The 16,329-nt window shown below is 33.7% G+C and overlaps 2 protein-coding genes across 3 annotated transcripts; one reads left to right on the top strand and one right to left on the bottom strand.

Annotated features, from left to right (window-relative positions):
- Window positions 1-5,246: 5,246 nt before the first annotated feature.
- On the top strand, window positions 5,247-8,566 carry LOC116027218 (protein COFACTOR ASSEMBLY OF COMPLEX C SUBUNIT B CCB4, chloroplastic). Of its 2 annotated transcripts, none has more exons than XM_031268702.1 (8): window positions 5,247-5,380; window positions 5,493-5,662; window positions 6,388-6,487; window positions 6,613-6,686; window positions 6,852-7,030; window positions 7,142-7,212; window positions 7,580-7,663; window positions 8,021-8,566. In XM_031268702.1, the coding sequence occupies exons 1-8, from the start codon at window positions 5,255-5,257 to the stop codon at window positions 8,102-8,104; spliced, it is 888 nt and encodes a 295-aa protein (XP_031124562.1). In that variant the 5' UTR covers window positions 5,247-5,254; the 3' UTR covers window positions 8,105-8,566. The 2 variants fall into 2 exon arrangements, with proteins under 2 accessions (XP_031124562.1, XP_031124561.1); XM_031268701.1 differs by having other exon boundaries at window positions 5,472-5,662.
- A 138-nt stretch (window positions 8,567-8,704) lies between these two features.
- LOC116027217 (glycosyltransferase family 92 protein RCOM_0530710) lies at window positions 8,705-11,052 on the bottom strand. The gene has a single exon (XM_031268700.1). The coding sequence runs from the start codon at window positions 10,778-10,780 to the stop codon at window positions 8,939-8,941; it is 1,842 nt and encodes a 613-aa protein (XP_031124560.1). The 5' UTR covers window positions 10,781-11,052; the 3' UTR covers window positions 8,705-8,938.
- Window positions 11,053-16,329: the final 5,277 nt, after the last annotated feature.

Genomic DNA, 16,329 nt, shown 5'->3' with positions numbered 1-16,329 from the left:
TTGACGATTTTTCTTGTTAGTTATAAAGGTTAGATTAGAATTACTATTGCTAGTAATAAAACACCACCCACTTAAATTGTTGATGAACTGATAGTATTGCACGTGGAAGAAGGTTCTTTGAAACTTAAGCCTAGATTAGTTCCATCAGCAAGAAAGTCTAGGATTACCAGCTCATGGATGATGGTAATACTTGGGCATGGAGATTTAATTTTGTCTTAATCTTAATAGAGAACTTGTGGGAGATGATTAGAAGTAGTTATATCTTATTAGGATACCGGTTACCTAGTCTCATTTTTGCCCACAAAAGACAGAATTTTTTCGCCGCCCTCAGGGCCTCATATCCCAACCTCATAGGATAGTGGACGGATAAATCACAGTATAGTGATTTAGCGGGTCATTATGTGAGAGTATTAGTGACAGGTGTTTATGTTGGCTAAAAGATGGTACAACACTCAGAGTATTGTGTTGGGAAAAATGATGATGATTATTCCATTTCTATCTCTGCTAATTTTTATACACAATTAACAGAAAAAATAACTCAACAAACATCTCTAGAATATCTCTAACACCTTAGAAATAAAAAAGATAATGAAAGACTAATTCAAAATAAAATTAATGTGCAGTAAATATAGCATTTTCTATCAGTTTACAAGAAGTCCATCACATTAGGTGTAATCTTCTACTAACTTTTAGGTCGTTTGGTTGGAGGGAAGGAATTAGGTGGGAAAGGAATTGCAATTCCATGGGAAAAGAATAATGTGGGAATAAAGTGGGAGTTTAAATTCCAGTGTTTGGTTGGAAGGAATAAAATTACTAGGAATTTAAATTCTAGTGTTTGGTATACATGCGAATTGAAAGGGAATAAGTATTATAAAGTCCAAAATGCCCATGGTTATTATTATTATTATTATTATTATTATTAAATGACAAGTACACAAAAAATATAACATATTAAATTCAAATACTATTCATATACCATATCTCTTGAACTAAACATATTGTAATTAATTTTCATGCAAATACTTCATCAAATTTAAGCTTCATAACGTCAACATACATCAAAATTAATCCAGGAACCAAGATATACATAATGTGCTTTTCAAAGTTTAGACAACTCAAAATTTGCTTTTCAAAATTTCTGCATATAAAGATTTACACAACTCACACCATTCGATCACTATTTTGAACAATTCCGCATATATATTTTGAACAGATCGGCGCACAAAAAGAAAATTTTACTTTTCAAAATTTAGACAAATATGTTATATACACATCAAATTTAAATATTTAAGAGTTTTGAAAAAACATACTTGATTAAGGTTGACCTAGAATGATTATTGCTTGCTCGGCTTTCTTGTTGATAGTTGTCAAAGATAATACACTGTATTAGCTAAAAGAGAAGGTTATGCATCAATTTTAGGTTAAAAAGAGAGTGGTAATTTTGTCTCATGAGTATCCTTTTTTATTCCTAAAATCCACGGAATTAAAATCCCAAGGGAGGCATGAGATTCTAATTCCATGAAAATGAGGAAATTACAATTTCGCGGAATTGCAATTCCCTCTAACCAAATGAAGGAATTTAGTTGTCTTCGGAATTAGGTGGAATTAAGTGGGAATGAAATTTAAATTCCCCCCAACCAAACGCCCCGTTAGAGCTTGATGATGTGTCTTTGTCCATAATTTACCACTTATGAGTCAATTCATTGTTCGAGTGAAGCTATTTAGTCTCACTCTAGGAGGGTAAGGGGTTAGTTTTAAAGTGATTTGATGACCAAAGCTTAGAGTCCTATCTACCTCTTACCTCAACCACAATTTATCACCTCAATGTATACGTGAGCATCTTTTGGCATCATATTGTAAACACATAATATTCTATTCACAATTTTTGATACATAACTCTATGTTTACAATTTCAGAACTCTTTGTTACAATTTCATAACTCTATATTTACAATTTCATAACTCTATATTCAATAGTATAACACAATTTTTGAATCTATATAACAAAATTGTGAATATAGAGTTCAAAAATTGTGAATATTGAGTAATGTAATTTTGTATATTGAGATCTAAAATTGTATATATAGAGTTCTAAAATTATGAACATAGAGTTTTAAAATTGTGAACATGAACCTAGGTTCATAGCATAATTTTCCCACAAGCCTAAGGTGGCAATTTATATTGTGGACCAGGGTGCACAACCCCGTACCAAAAGTCCAAAATGTTAGGATGATGAGTTCTGTGTATTTTGTGTCAATATTCTGTGTATTCAATTTTGTGTCAATATTCTGTGTATTCTAGACAACCGTTCTGTGTATTTATGTTAGTAACACAGTTTGTGATGTGTTTGTGTATTCGAATGTTTGGGATGATGAGTTCTGTGTATTTTGTGTCAATATTCTGCGTATTCTATGAAGACATTCTGTGTATTTTAGGCAACCGTTCTGTGTATTCATGTTAGTAACACAGGTTGTGATGATGTGTTTGTGCATTCGAATGTTAGGAGGATGAGTTCTGTGTATTTTGTGTCAATATTCTGTGTATTCTATGAAGACATTCTGTGTATTCTAGACAACCGTTCTGTGTATTCATGTTAGTAACACAGGTTGTGATGTGTTTGTGCATTCGAATGTATGATACACAGAATATAAGTCCAAGTAGTTTCTCTTATGTTTCATGTTTTTCAAATTTCACAATGTTGTTTAAATATTCACCTTTTGTTGTGTGTGTTTTGTGATCTGATGAACTTGTATGTGTTTTTTGTTCTTGCTTCTTCGTCACTGTTTTTGTTATTGTTCAAATTACAGTTATGTTTTAGTTTTAAAAAAAAATTGTAATGAGATTCGTTGGCGTCGTTTTGGACCAGGGTCCACGGTATAACGATCCGCCTAAGGCAAGGTGGGCTGGGCTTATGGGCTAACCTTCCTGAAGCCCGTTTTATTGGCAAGCTTTGGCAAGCCTTGTCCGTTGACCTATTTTGACGGCTCTATGTACACTAGTGGCTTAATTGTGAAGAAGCAAAACAAAGGAGGAGATGAAACGGTAGAAGGTTTTAGGCTAAAATTAGTGATGTTGAATGTAGAGTAATAGTAGCCTAAGATTGGGAATAAATGAAGCAATGGAAGGTTGTGCTCGATCTCAATGAAAAGTCTAAATTAATAGTTAGATTGTATAACGTCCCTTCATGTATGTAAGTTAGTTACTTTTTTATAGGTCATAGGGAACAATGGACATAGTTAACCTCTTGCATGAGGTTGAGTCTGAAACTAAATTGTATGTGTTCTGTCTCAACTAAAAAATTAACGTGATCTCTATATTTATATATTATATGTTTAACGGCACATCTATGTTTATATATTATATGCTTAATAGAAACCAAATCCGAAATGACCTCTATATAGAAGGTAGGAAGCTTCTTTTTTTTTTTTTGAAACACTGATTCTTCTTTATAAGGTAGTATCTGGTAACACATATATCATCATGTTACATGGAGTAATAAAATGCTAATTATATTATTGCTTCTTGTCATTTGCATTAATATCGATTAAAATTGAATTTTTTTTTCTTGGTTTAAACTAAAAATTATATCAAGATCATAAGTTCATGTCTAAAAAATAAGGATCCGTATTCATGATCATTATAATTCATGTTAAGGATTAAAGTCAAATAATTCACTCAAAAATCATGACTTATGACTTAGTTACCCCTATATCTTTTTTGAATACTGACTCTATTACAATGCAATATCTGTTACTTACTAAAACACAAAAGTCAATATCACCTTCACTTAGACTCGAACCCACCCTTTCTATATGGGAGTGCAACCGGGTGCCACTAAACCACAAGGTCTTGACAGTTACCCCTATATCTTAAGTCTTCTGCGTTATGACAAAATGCAATAATCTAATTCAAATTCAGAATATGATTTTTAATCATTATAACCAATGCTAACATTCTAATCTCTATAATCATTCAACGCATATCTATAGAAAAAAAAAAAAGTTATGAATGAACATCGCTATCACTAATACAAAAAGAATGGCATGGCAATCATGGTACAAATGTACTTCCTCTTTAGTTCGATCTTAGTGGTGTTTGTAATGCATGTCCTTTCTTTTCTCTTGCTCTATGATCAACTCTTGGGATTGTGGAAGAATATTCACCAGAATCTACCCATATTCCACACGACCTTTGTTTACTTTCCTTTGCTTTAACTCATTTTTTTTGTCTGATTTGGATCAATAAGTTATTATGGCACATCATTTTTCACTAGTGGGGAGCGATTTATTGATCTTCTTAATTTGAACTGATCAATATACAACTTAGGTTGATATACCTTATTGTGGTCCTTTGACTGCTAGGGTCAAAATACGAGATCTAGTCAAAGCGCACCTTCATCAAGTAGCGGCTATGGGCTTTCCCATAAATCAAAGTTCGATTATACTATTTTGGGTGAAGGTTTGGAGAACTAACTTCAAAATCATGTCATTGGCACATGATGCTAACTGTTATGCAAGTATAAGGAAATAAAATTTTACACTCATTACTAGCTACTCCTCTGTCCCATTTTACTTGTCTTATTCACTATTCATTGGTCAAACCAACTACTTTTTGTTTGCTTATTTTGTTTATTATTTTTTAATTATTTTTAAATTTAATTTTTTGTGTTTAATGGTACTTTTAATGTGGTTTCTTAATATAAAAGTTTTATATACTAATATTAAACTTAACATTATTAAAAAACCTCGTTAACCAGACACATAAAATGGGACGGAGGTAGTATAATTTTAGCGTAATGGTAAGTACGTGTTTGATCTAACAATTGCTATCTGAGCAAGTCATGAGTAGGCAAATTATTTTGTGGATCTCGGTCCACCTTGTAATGTGGGTCTAGGTCCAAAATACATAATTTACATACTGAACGTTCACAATTTATATACTGAATATTCACATTTTACATACTAATGTTCACAATTCAAATTGTAGGATGGAGTCGGGTTCATGGTGTAACTATTGACACACAACTGTGTGGGCCATAATGATTGACCATCACTGCAGCAAGCCTCCAGTTTTCGGCCTTTGAAGTTGGTTGAATACAGTATCAACCAGCCCATGAGATATACAGTCCGGCCCACCTACATTCTATTCTCCAAAGGGTCCAGTTAAGGCCCAGTGTCATAGCTGATGTCATTTTTTTTTTCTTTTTTCGTTTCTTAATTAAAATTCCTTCGGATGACAAGTGCAGTTTAACAACAATGGCAGTGGGAATTCTTAACTACCTCATTCCGTTGAACCTAGATCCGCAACGGCCCCGGAATTCCCGCCGTGTCCGCTCTTTCCGGCGAGCCGTTACCGTTAAAGCTTCTCTCAACAATTCTCAGGTTACAGAATTTTCATTTTTGTATTCATTGCCGAGTGTTGAGTGTGTAGTTTGTGTTGCAAATTTTGATCGATTGATTGATGAAAAAAAAGCTTCGGCGTGAGAATTTGAAGGGAGGAAGTTACGGAGGACCGGAGCCGAAGAGGGAATGGGTGGCGGATTGGGTATCCAACAACGACGGTTTCGTCCGGAGCTTGCCGATATACGTCGGAGGGCTCTCCTTAGTGGCCGTTCTCGTCAACCGCGCCGTCTCCGGCATCGCTCCGGTCGCTGACGCCGGCAGGTCATTCTGATCATTTCACCGTTACTTTTCTGTTCTCCTGTTTTTTTAAACCTCGGCCGAAATTAATAATGCCGTACTACGCTTTAGAGTGTTCTAAAGGGAACGTTAGAAGATCTCCAAATGTGAACATCTAGGTTGAGCATCTATTCATTCAAAATGATCCATTAATCTAATCAAAGTGAAGGTCGAAACCTTGGCGCCAAATATATTTTTTTCGCGTGTTTTAGACCTCATTTTGTAATTTGTTGCCTTTGAGAACTGAGTTTGAATGATTATAGGCATAAACAAGGGCTCACAGTTTGATGTGTTGAGAAAGCCGAGAAAATGTTTGGTTTATAAATCATAGAAGGCTTAGAATTGTTTGTACTATAGATATACTATTATAGGACAAAAGAAGTGATTAGAACTCATCTGAAAATTTGAGATATTTGAATATTTCTGAGTGCTGAATGGCAGATGTTTATATCTAATATCTAATTGAAGAAACATGAAAGGACAAGATAAAGTTTTTTTTTTTTTTTTTTTTGCTAAATTCCTTTTCTTGAGCATCCGATCATGTTACAAATAGTATATACTGGTGTGCATCTGATTAACGTGTTGTGTACTCCAAGCATTCACTTTAAGAGAATTGTGGGATAGTTTGAAGCCTTAACTATTTGGTTTTGCTTAATTTCTTGCCTATTTGCTGACTCTCTTTTCTACCATATGCTTATGAGATGTCACAGTTCACAATCCAGAGCAGATCTATTAACACTTGGATTAGCTGTTACCAACATCTTGAACGGTCTGGTGTGGCTTTCAATCAAACCGAAATCTATATCTGTTGTGAGTGCTCTACACTTCAGTGCAATTTCAGCGTCTCCCTGTTGCTTGTAACCGTAGGTTGTAGTGTATGCTTCTTTATATGATCCCATCATTACGTGTTCTAATTTTTTTAAGTTTGATTTCAGGTAGATCCTATAGGTGTGGACTGCCAAAGAATTGCTTCTGATCTTCCTGAATTTGTAATTTCTGAATTGTTCTGGTACTTGCCCGATTTTTAAAGAGATTCTCTGAATTGTTTGATACTTTATATGCTTGGCTAGTCCTGTAAAATTATGGGAATGTGAATCCTATTTTTCTACATGCATGTTCTAAAGGACTGAAAATGACTACTTTTATTGTTCTTTCTGTTTTGGCTAATCCCCAGGGCATGGGATTCTCTATCAAATGCAACACGCTGCAGGTCTCTGGTTATTGTTTATGATAGCAAATGTATCCTTCAAATTGGAGTTGCTGCTGTTTCTTCATCTGATGATGCAGTCCTCGTGGATGCTAATAAATTGATGCAAGGATCACTTTATCAAGATGCTACAAAATCTGGATCACGTAAGCAACATCAACTGATTGCACCATTTTCCTCACTTTTGCTTCTTAGCTATTTTAATGTTCTCTAAGATGTGAATTTGATTATATGGGCTTGATCATCTTATATGTCAGAGAGGTATTTGGCCAACTTATCTCTTTATCCTGGGAAGTCAGAGTTACCCTTTTTGCCTTTAAATACACAGGTACTATAACTGTTAATCTTGTTCATCTTTTTTTTCTTTTTTTTCTTTTTTCTACTTCTTTTTAATCCTTTGTTGAGTGTCTCTTTATTCTCTCATAAAGCAGGAATTTCATTTTTCTACCTTCAGTAAACTTTTAAAGTTAGATATGGTACCACATAATAATTAGAAACATGGTAGATTAAATAATCATGGAAAAAGAAATCTTTCTAAAACCCTTGCCCTGACAGATAACAACGTTTTCTGAGGCACCTCTTCCCAGTTTCAGCAGCGTGTGCTTTCAAATCTCGACTGTATCATGAATTCTGTGTGCGTGCTTTATAATTCTTGATTCATCAGAATGTTTGCTAATTGATATAATGTTTTATAGGCTGTAATTTTGCAACCTATTGGAGACAAAGGAATTGCCATAATTGGTGGTGATACAGTCAGAGGATTTACGACTTCTGATCAGGTACATCCTTATCGTAAAAATTTACTCTCATTCACCATTATAGATTTTGTCATGTCTTCCAAATCTTATTGCACCTGCTAAAATTACACATGAAAGAAGATATTGCAAAACACCTCCTAGGTAACAATTGGAACTAGTTTTTGGTATCTTTTGCCTGGTGAGGAAACCAATACATATTCACTGTCAGGTCATGGGTTTGAGATACAGAAACAACATCTAAACATAGATGTAAAGGTTGCTAACATCATCTTTCCCAAAACCCCACTCATAATGCATGAGCCTTGAGCACCGGATCAAAAGTTTTTATAGATGTATCTATCTTTTGACTTGTCAACCCCTTCTCTTCTCGAATAACAGGCATGGATCACTTTGATTGGGGAGAAATTAGATGCTACATTAACAAAAGTTGTGAGTGACATCCCTGCTGGCGGTGTAAGATAGTACTCTGTATCTCAAATTGTCCCAGCCTATTACACATTGGTCTTTATTGAAGGTAATTTATAGCTGCCACTTAAGTCCATATCAAACAAGTTCTGTGACAGTTTGGAGTTTGGAGAATTATTGCATCAACTAGGAACTCTGATCTTTGAGTGTTCCATAGAACGGATATGGTAAATACTAGATCTTGCTATGAAAATGAGGAGCGTCTATCGTGTATGCACGAGAAGTTTGGATGATCTGCTTTAAGTTGACGCTGGAAAAGTATTCTTGAATCCCAGCCCAAACAGAAATGAAGAAGCATCTATCATGCTCTGTATGATTACTCTTTTTGGTGGTTTTTAATTTCAGATACATTTGATAGAACAATACAAAGCTTTGTAAATGGGATTTTAGTAGTTAAGGATTTCTTACTGCTCCAGCATTTCATGAAAGGATTTCTGAATACATTTTGATTTGTTCCTATGTTTTTTAATCATGCCATTCTCAACAAATCCTCCATATTCACAGAGATTTACAAAGTTAGTTCATCAGGTGAAGAAAAATATTGGTAATAGACAAAAGGGGGAAAAGGATGAGCCTGTGGAAGCAGAAGTTGCAACATGACAACAGAAGAAAAAAGGTACTGGATAGAACTTTTAGAAATATCGTGTCACAATGTTACAAAAGTACAGATATATGCAAAAAAAAATTCCTATCCTACACTACAGTGTCATCCTGCCAGTATATAAAAACAAAAAGGAATTTTATATAAGATGGTGAAAGAATGAAAGGAAAGAATGATAATTCTTGTGATTTATCTGTTCAGGGATGCTTAAAGGTCCCGAGATTTAGAGGTCATACCGGAGACCTCTCCCAGGGCAGTAAACCAGTCGAAGAATCAGCAAAGTTTGCTAAAACAAAGTCCCGAAGTCCAGTATCCCAAACCTCACAGAATTGCAGCCGCCAATTTGGTGGCTCGATGGCTTCTGTCCCTAATCCGGGCGCTCTATCCCTCGAGCCTTCATTTTGGTTTTCCTGCCAATCAGCGACGTAGGTAGCAACTCTTCTGAAGAACTTGGCTCGGAATACCTCCCACACCTGGTATTTGTAATGGTTTATGACAGCAGTGCCCTGTGGCAAATTCAGGTACTGAAACCCTTTCTTCAAATGGAAGTGGTGAACCACATTGAGGAGTGTGGTGTCCAAGGCATCCGGGCGGATAATTGACTTGTGCCTCTCTGGGCTCTTGAGCCGGCAAGTGTACCCCACAGTAACTCCTTGCGAGGGAGGTGAGTTCAACCCGGAGGGGCCATAGCTGTGGCAGGCGGTTCTGATCTCTGCCAATGTCGTTGATGATGCAGAGAAGTTCGCCACCAAGTTTCGAAGGGAATTCTCGCCTGCATAGCCCAGTTGCCGGAACCTCTGATGCTGTGGGGTGGAATAAGGGAAGTAAAAGAACTCATCAACATCCATGAAGGACACCCAATTGCATTCCGCTTTTGCCCTGAGAGCACAATGTGAGAACCCGGCTTCCTGTGTCTTGATCCAAGGCCAAACATGCCTAGTCACATTGAAGTTCTGCATCTCAAGCTCATCAACCACATCCTTGATTCCATCATTGCTGTTATTGTCATAAATGAACCACCTCTCGACGCCAAGCCACGCGTGATACATGATCCACTCACGCAACGCAAATGCTTGGTTCCAAACCATGGTACACACACAGAGCTCATACTTGCCAACACCACCACCACCACCCTTCCTTCCTTGATCAGATTTCAAGCTCGAAATCTTGGCCACAGAAGGTAAGAGCACCCGGTTTTGCCTCGAAGAACTCTTCATCCCAATCGTGACTCGAACGCCCAATGCTTTCTCAGGTACCTTCCTAATACTCAAAGGTAATGAACACCTCACAACCTCCTGAGCTGCTGTTATAGCCCTAGTCATTAGTGTAAACCTCCCTTCCTTATTTCCCCCACTCCCCAACCCAAAATGGCAACTGAATTGCCTTGGATTTGATTCCCTATCTGCCCTCAAATTCAACCCTTTCACAAACACCACTGCTGTGTCCCCATCCATAGCAGCTGTATACACAACATTTTCCCAAGAAATCACAGTTTTATTATGATTCTTATTATGATTACTCCTCCAAACCCTCCTCATATCCAAACCCTTTCTCCTCCTCCCAACTTTCTGCAAACTCACAACAGCTGAATGATTCCTGGGTGGAACAGGGCATCTGACAATCATCCTAGAAGACTCATCATAATCATCCACAGACAAAACATTCTCTTCTTGTTCTTCTTCACTATCCTTATCCTTATCCACACTGTAATAAACACACTCCAATTCTGTACCCAAACCCCCATTTTTCCTAGCCAACACCAAAACATGATCCGGGAACAAAACCCGGCCCTCTATTTTCACCGGCGACAGAAAACGCCTGAAATCTCGAAACGAAGAAGAGGAAGAAGAAGAAGAGGAAGAGGACATCAAAGAAAAACTCGAAACTACGAGTACGGGTCGGAAAGCGGAGGAATTGATGATGGGGATTTTGAAGGAGAGGAGATACAGAAAGAGCAAGAAGGAGAAGCACAAGAGGAAAGACCTTAGGGAGAGGAAATGGAGTAGAGAAGACGGCGTCGATGATGGCCGGAGAATACGTTTCCGCTTGCGCCGTTGCTCTGAAGAATCCATTTTCTTGGAACAATACAAATTAGAAGAAGAAACTCCGCTTTGGATCCCCTCCAAGAATAAAGGGTTTTGAAGTTGGATTGCGTAGATCTGAGGGCTAGTCGGAGGGAGGTTTTCTTGGACGGTGGCTCTGGCTCTGAGTAATCCGGCAAGTGTCGGAGACTGATTGCGCGTTTGGCTGAATCGGTGGAGTGAATAATAATTGGGTTTGAAGATTAAAGAAGGAAAAATATAAACCAAAAAAAAAAAAAAGAATTATTTAAAAATTAAAGGGGAAAAAGAGTAAAGCTAAATCCATGTTTTTTTGTTGAATTTAAGAAGAGTATATAGGTGTCTACGCGCACAACATCCAGCGTGTTCGAATCGTATCTACTCCGTAGAGGCTTCATTATTAAAATTCTTTTAGCTAATTTCATTTTTCACATTTATGAAGTAATCCTATTAGGAAGATTTTAAACTACAGAGAATATTCAAATTTTTGACATTTCAATAGGGAATTCATACTTCATCTATTCAGTTACCCATTCAGGGTACTAATCTATGAGGTCATATAATTCTTAAATCATGGGTTCTTTATTTTTTTTACAAAAGATATTGGCCCTGTTTGGTAAATAATCAGCTTATTAGCCAATTTTGGCTTATTTGACTACTATTAGTTGATAAATAATAAGCTTTTTGTAACTCCAAAATGCTAAAATTCAAAAGGCTACTCAAGGCAACCTTTTCAATTAGCTTTTTGAGAAAAGAAATTATACCAAACACAGCTAACAGCTAATTTATCAAACAACTTTCTACAATCAGCCAATATTATCAACAAATCATACCTTCTAACCCAAATAGCCAACTCAATCAGCTAACAGTCATTTACCAAACAGGGCCAATGGGTTTAAATATTTATTAAAACTAGTTGTTTTGTGTATGCTTTATTATATTAAGAAATATAAGAAATAATAAATCTGGAATTTAATTCCAGTAAAATATGAAGTTGGATATATATTATGTATATGTACAAGATATATTTATGATTCAATTAAAAGTCCAAAATAAAAATTTATTTATGGTCCAATTGAAAATCAAGAATAAAAATTAATAAATATAAATAGTCAAGGAAAATATTCCTCTAATTAACTATTATTATTATTATTATTATTATATATACATATCTTAACTTGTGTCAAACTAAAAACTCACATATTACTTACTCCTTAAAAGAAACCTCACATATTACACGTTATTTAAACTATTGAATGATTGCCGGCATCGGTCTACTATCCATGTGCATTACGCTAATAGGTCAAAACCAAAGTCTCCCCTCTCCACTTTCATTGCATTCAGCTTGACCATCACGCGCCGCCACTCATTTAACTAACTTCCCCTTTTTTTGGTGTACGACAAAAATAATTTTTACGAAAATTTATCCCAAATAATATGCATTATGTTAAGCAATGTTGCAAAAATTGCGCTAGGTGACAATCAACCGTCTAGAAAATCATGAAATCAGTGATCTATGTGGTCGGTCGTCTAGGCGATCTAGGCGGCCTAATAAGCGGTTGTATAGGCGGCTGACGATTAGCTATTGTTCTGTTTTTTTTTTAAATGGGTTATTTCTCCCAAATCAACGTCATTTTGCGAAATAATTTTAAATCGTTCAAATCGGTTGCAAATTCAAAAAATGTATTTTTTTTAAAAAAAAAATCAAAAATTAGCTACTCTAAATATTGATACTTTGTGATTTGTCACTTTATGGAATTGTGTTTTGATATTTAATATTTTAGTATTAATTAAGTATTAAATAATTTATAATTATCAAATTTTAAAAATTTTATTATTTAAAAAAAATGGGCGCTAGGCGCCCCCGGGCGCCCGAGGAACGCCTAGTGTTTTTGCAACCTTGATGTTAAAGTGAAAATTTTTATTATATTTATTAATTATTAATAAATTCTATTTCATTAAAGTAAACTACATTCAACAAAATATATTCGTGTTCCTACGATTGTAATTTGTAGAGGAAATTTAACTTTTAGTCTGTAACTATTATGCATTTGTTATATTTAGTCCTATTATTTTAATTTTGTCCCATTTGAAGTTTACGAAGGGGTAATTCAATATCTAGATTAAAGTGTTAAACAAATGATCCAATACTTAGTAAGGCTATACGAAGTGACTAGTGAACTAGTTTGTCAGATAGTGCAGAGAAGCATTAATACGTAAATAGTAAGCAAGCAATGGAAAGAAGTGCCCAAGAACATGAGACATTTGATAACCCAGTTTGGAATATCAATTCCTATATCTTGGGGGCACCACTGAAATGGTGTTGCCCAACTCTTCATTCATAATCAACCAAACGTGTTTTACCAAACAATTGGTTTTGAGCGAAGCACTTCAAACTTCATGAATGCGCCACACCGTTTTCAATCACGCCAAAGCTTCTTGAAGAGTTGGTGAAGATCTTCCAATCCTCTAAGTTGAGACTCCCCCTCAACTGCAGCTCTCTCGAGTCACATTCTTGTGGTTTACAGCCCGTAATCTTCAAGCATCAAATCCAACTTGATATGAATTGTGAATTCACCAAGTTACTCAATTTAGCTTATAGAAAACCTACCCTCTCAAATTTTCTGGAAACCTCTCAAAGTAAATCTTGAATGAGGATCATAATCTTCTCTAGAGAAGGAACAAATCAAGCCTTTTATTGTCTTCTTGCGGACTAATCTCCAACAGATCAGATTAATTGTATTGAACTGACTTCTGAACTTAGCTTGTTAACTAGTCCTACCCTTGGTTTTCATCAGTCTTCCAAACTTCTGTCTCTGAACTAAGTCTCAATCCTAGTATAGACTCTATGAAACTCTAGTATAAGTAAAGAACCTTGTGAACTAGATCTTGAACTTGTTCCATAAATTAAAACAATATAGATGAGTAAAGAATATAAATCATTTTCTTTCTCAATCAATCGGTTTTATTAACACCATTACATCCTTGATTTTTACGGATTATTTGTTTACCACAATTAGTCCTTATTTAAAATTTTGGTCATTTCACCGTTTAATAAAGATAACTAACATGTAATTTAATCATTTATTGTCCCGACAAGTAATTTTTCTCCCTCCCTTAGCTTGTAAACCATTTTAATTGAGTGATGAATTATATATTAGTCATATTTATTAAATGGTAGAATAACAAAATTTAAAATGATAATTAATTGTGACAAACAAATAAAAGTCAAGGATATAATATGAAAAGAAAAAAAATAGAATTAAATTTTGAAAATGCTACAGAAAACTAAAAGTGAAATTTACTCTAATTTGTAAGTTTATGACTTTATGTCTTCTTTCATTTTTAAATTTTTTGTTTCCGGACTACTATGTAGTGTAATGTCACATCTATTATCATTAAGTATATAACATATATTATTTTGTAAAGAATCATGAGTGTTTCAAAAAACAATATTGTTTCCAAAGTTTCTAAAACTACATATCAATGTCAACATTTTTATTGCATAATATTTGTTTTTTTTTTGAATACTACTAACTCTATTACAATGCAGTATCTGTCCATAACTACTATCTCAACCTATTGAAGCACAAGAGTCAGTATTGCCTACAGAGGCTCGAACCCACCACCTCCCGTATAAAGGGAAGGGTTTGATTGCATAATATTTGTTAAAAGAGTGATATTACACTTTCCTCCTTAATTTACTTCTAAATATTCACATCCTTTTATGACAGTATTTGATTGATTTTTTTTTCTGTATTTAATTAATAAGTATATTTATTTTTAACCCATGGTACGGTCAACAATTCATGAAATTGCTATGAGATGTAGAAATTGCTTGGAGGCACTGAAATTCTGATTTTGCCCTCATATATTGAGTATGGTTCATGGGAACCTTAAAGGATGATGATTTGGGTGAAATTTCAATATTTATAAGGTTGATTTTGGTCAAATTAAAAACCAAGTAACAAAATTTAAAAATAGCAGTAATCTAATAATCATTTTATTATCACATTAGAAGTGAACATTGTGATAATATATATATATATATATATATATATATATATATATATATATATATATATATATATATATATATATATATATATATATATATATTATTGCTTAATTTTGAAGTGTAACAAAAAGAAAAATGGCGGTCCAGCATGGATTAACATTTGCCAGTTGGCGTTTAGAGAGAGTGTGTGTATTTTTGTGATGATTAACATTGTTAAATTGGAGATTGCATGGTTGTATTATTATACTATTATTATATAGAATGAGTGTTGAGCACATTCCCTTTCGAGATTTTTTATTTTATCGTATTTTTCATCTCTAATCTAAAATTTAATAAGACTTAATATCTAAATCTAATCTAAAATAAAAACATAATAAGTGTGAATGAATGTTATACCCTTCATTTATGTCCATTTTTTTACAAATTATATTATAAAAGTTGTATTATATAATATTTTAGACAAATATACACCTACTGTTATAACTTCAGTTATTTTTTCCACTATTGTTACTTTGCACATGCATCTACCATATATTTTCTTATATTTTTCAATAATAATAATAATATGTATATGTACACATTATATATTTAAGTTATATGTTAGTTACTTTTTAAAATATAAATATCTAATTTATAAAAATGTTCTACATTATTATTATTATTATTATTATTATTATTATTTACTATAATTTAAACATCTAAAATATAAATAAATTTAAAATTTTAATATAAAGTACTAATTAATATTGGGCACCTATTTTTTGCGCATCGCGCATAAAAAATACTAGTAATTTAATAAGTGTTTATTTTTTGTATTATTTGTGTTGTTTATATATATATATATATATATATATATATATATATATATATATATATATATATATATATATATATATATATATATATATATATATATTACCAATTTTACGCTTCACATTATATCTTTTAACCTTTATTTGAACACTAGTTTTACACGCGCATTGTGCGACTGATTTAATATAATGTTCAATATTTGTATTTAAATAAGTAATTCAAAGTATATCAATGCAAGATTATATGAGAAAAGTTCATTACAGTCGACATTAAAATTAATGTTTAACTTGTATATTTTTAAATAATTGTTTAAATATTTTTTTTTTGAATACTACTAACTCTATCACAATGCAGTATCTGTTCATAACTATTTTCTTAACCTATTGAAGCACAAGAATCAGTATTGCCTCCACTGAATCTCAACCTATTTTCTCAACCTACTAACAATTATTTAAATACTTATTGTAGTTGATTGCTAGTTTACAAAAAGAACAAATTTGATCTAATTAGTATTGTTACATTAAAGAAATAGATGCATTGAATTCCTAAGTTGATTCAATTATACTAATATTTATAAAATTGACCACGTTATCTTTTAGCTATTGATCATTCTAAATGGATGGATTAAATTAGTCCACACTTATCACAAGGAACCTAGTTCACTCATGAAATTTCTAAGTTGATTCTTTATATATGGGCTTTAACTCTGGTGCGATGAAGGCCGCAGGTG

The sequence above is a fragment of the Ipomoea triloba genome, chromosome 8 (genome assembly GCF_003576645.1).
Source record: "Ipomoea triloba cultivar NCNSP0323 chromosome 8, ASM357664v1".
NCBI classification, from domain to species: Eukaryota; Viridiplantae; Streptophyta; class Magnoliopsida; order Solanales; family Convolvulaceae; genus Ipomoea; species Ipomoea triloba.
Note: the sequence above shows the minus strand (reverse complement) of the source record. Positions and strands in the feature narration are given on the sequence as shown.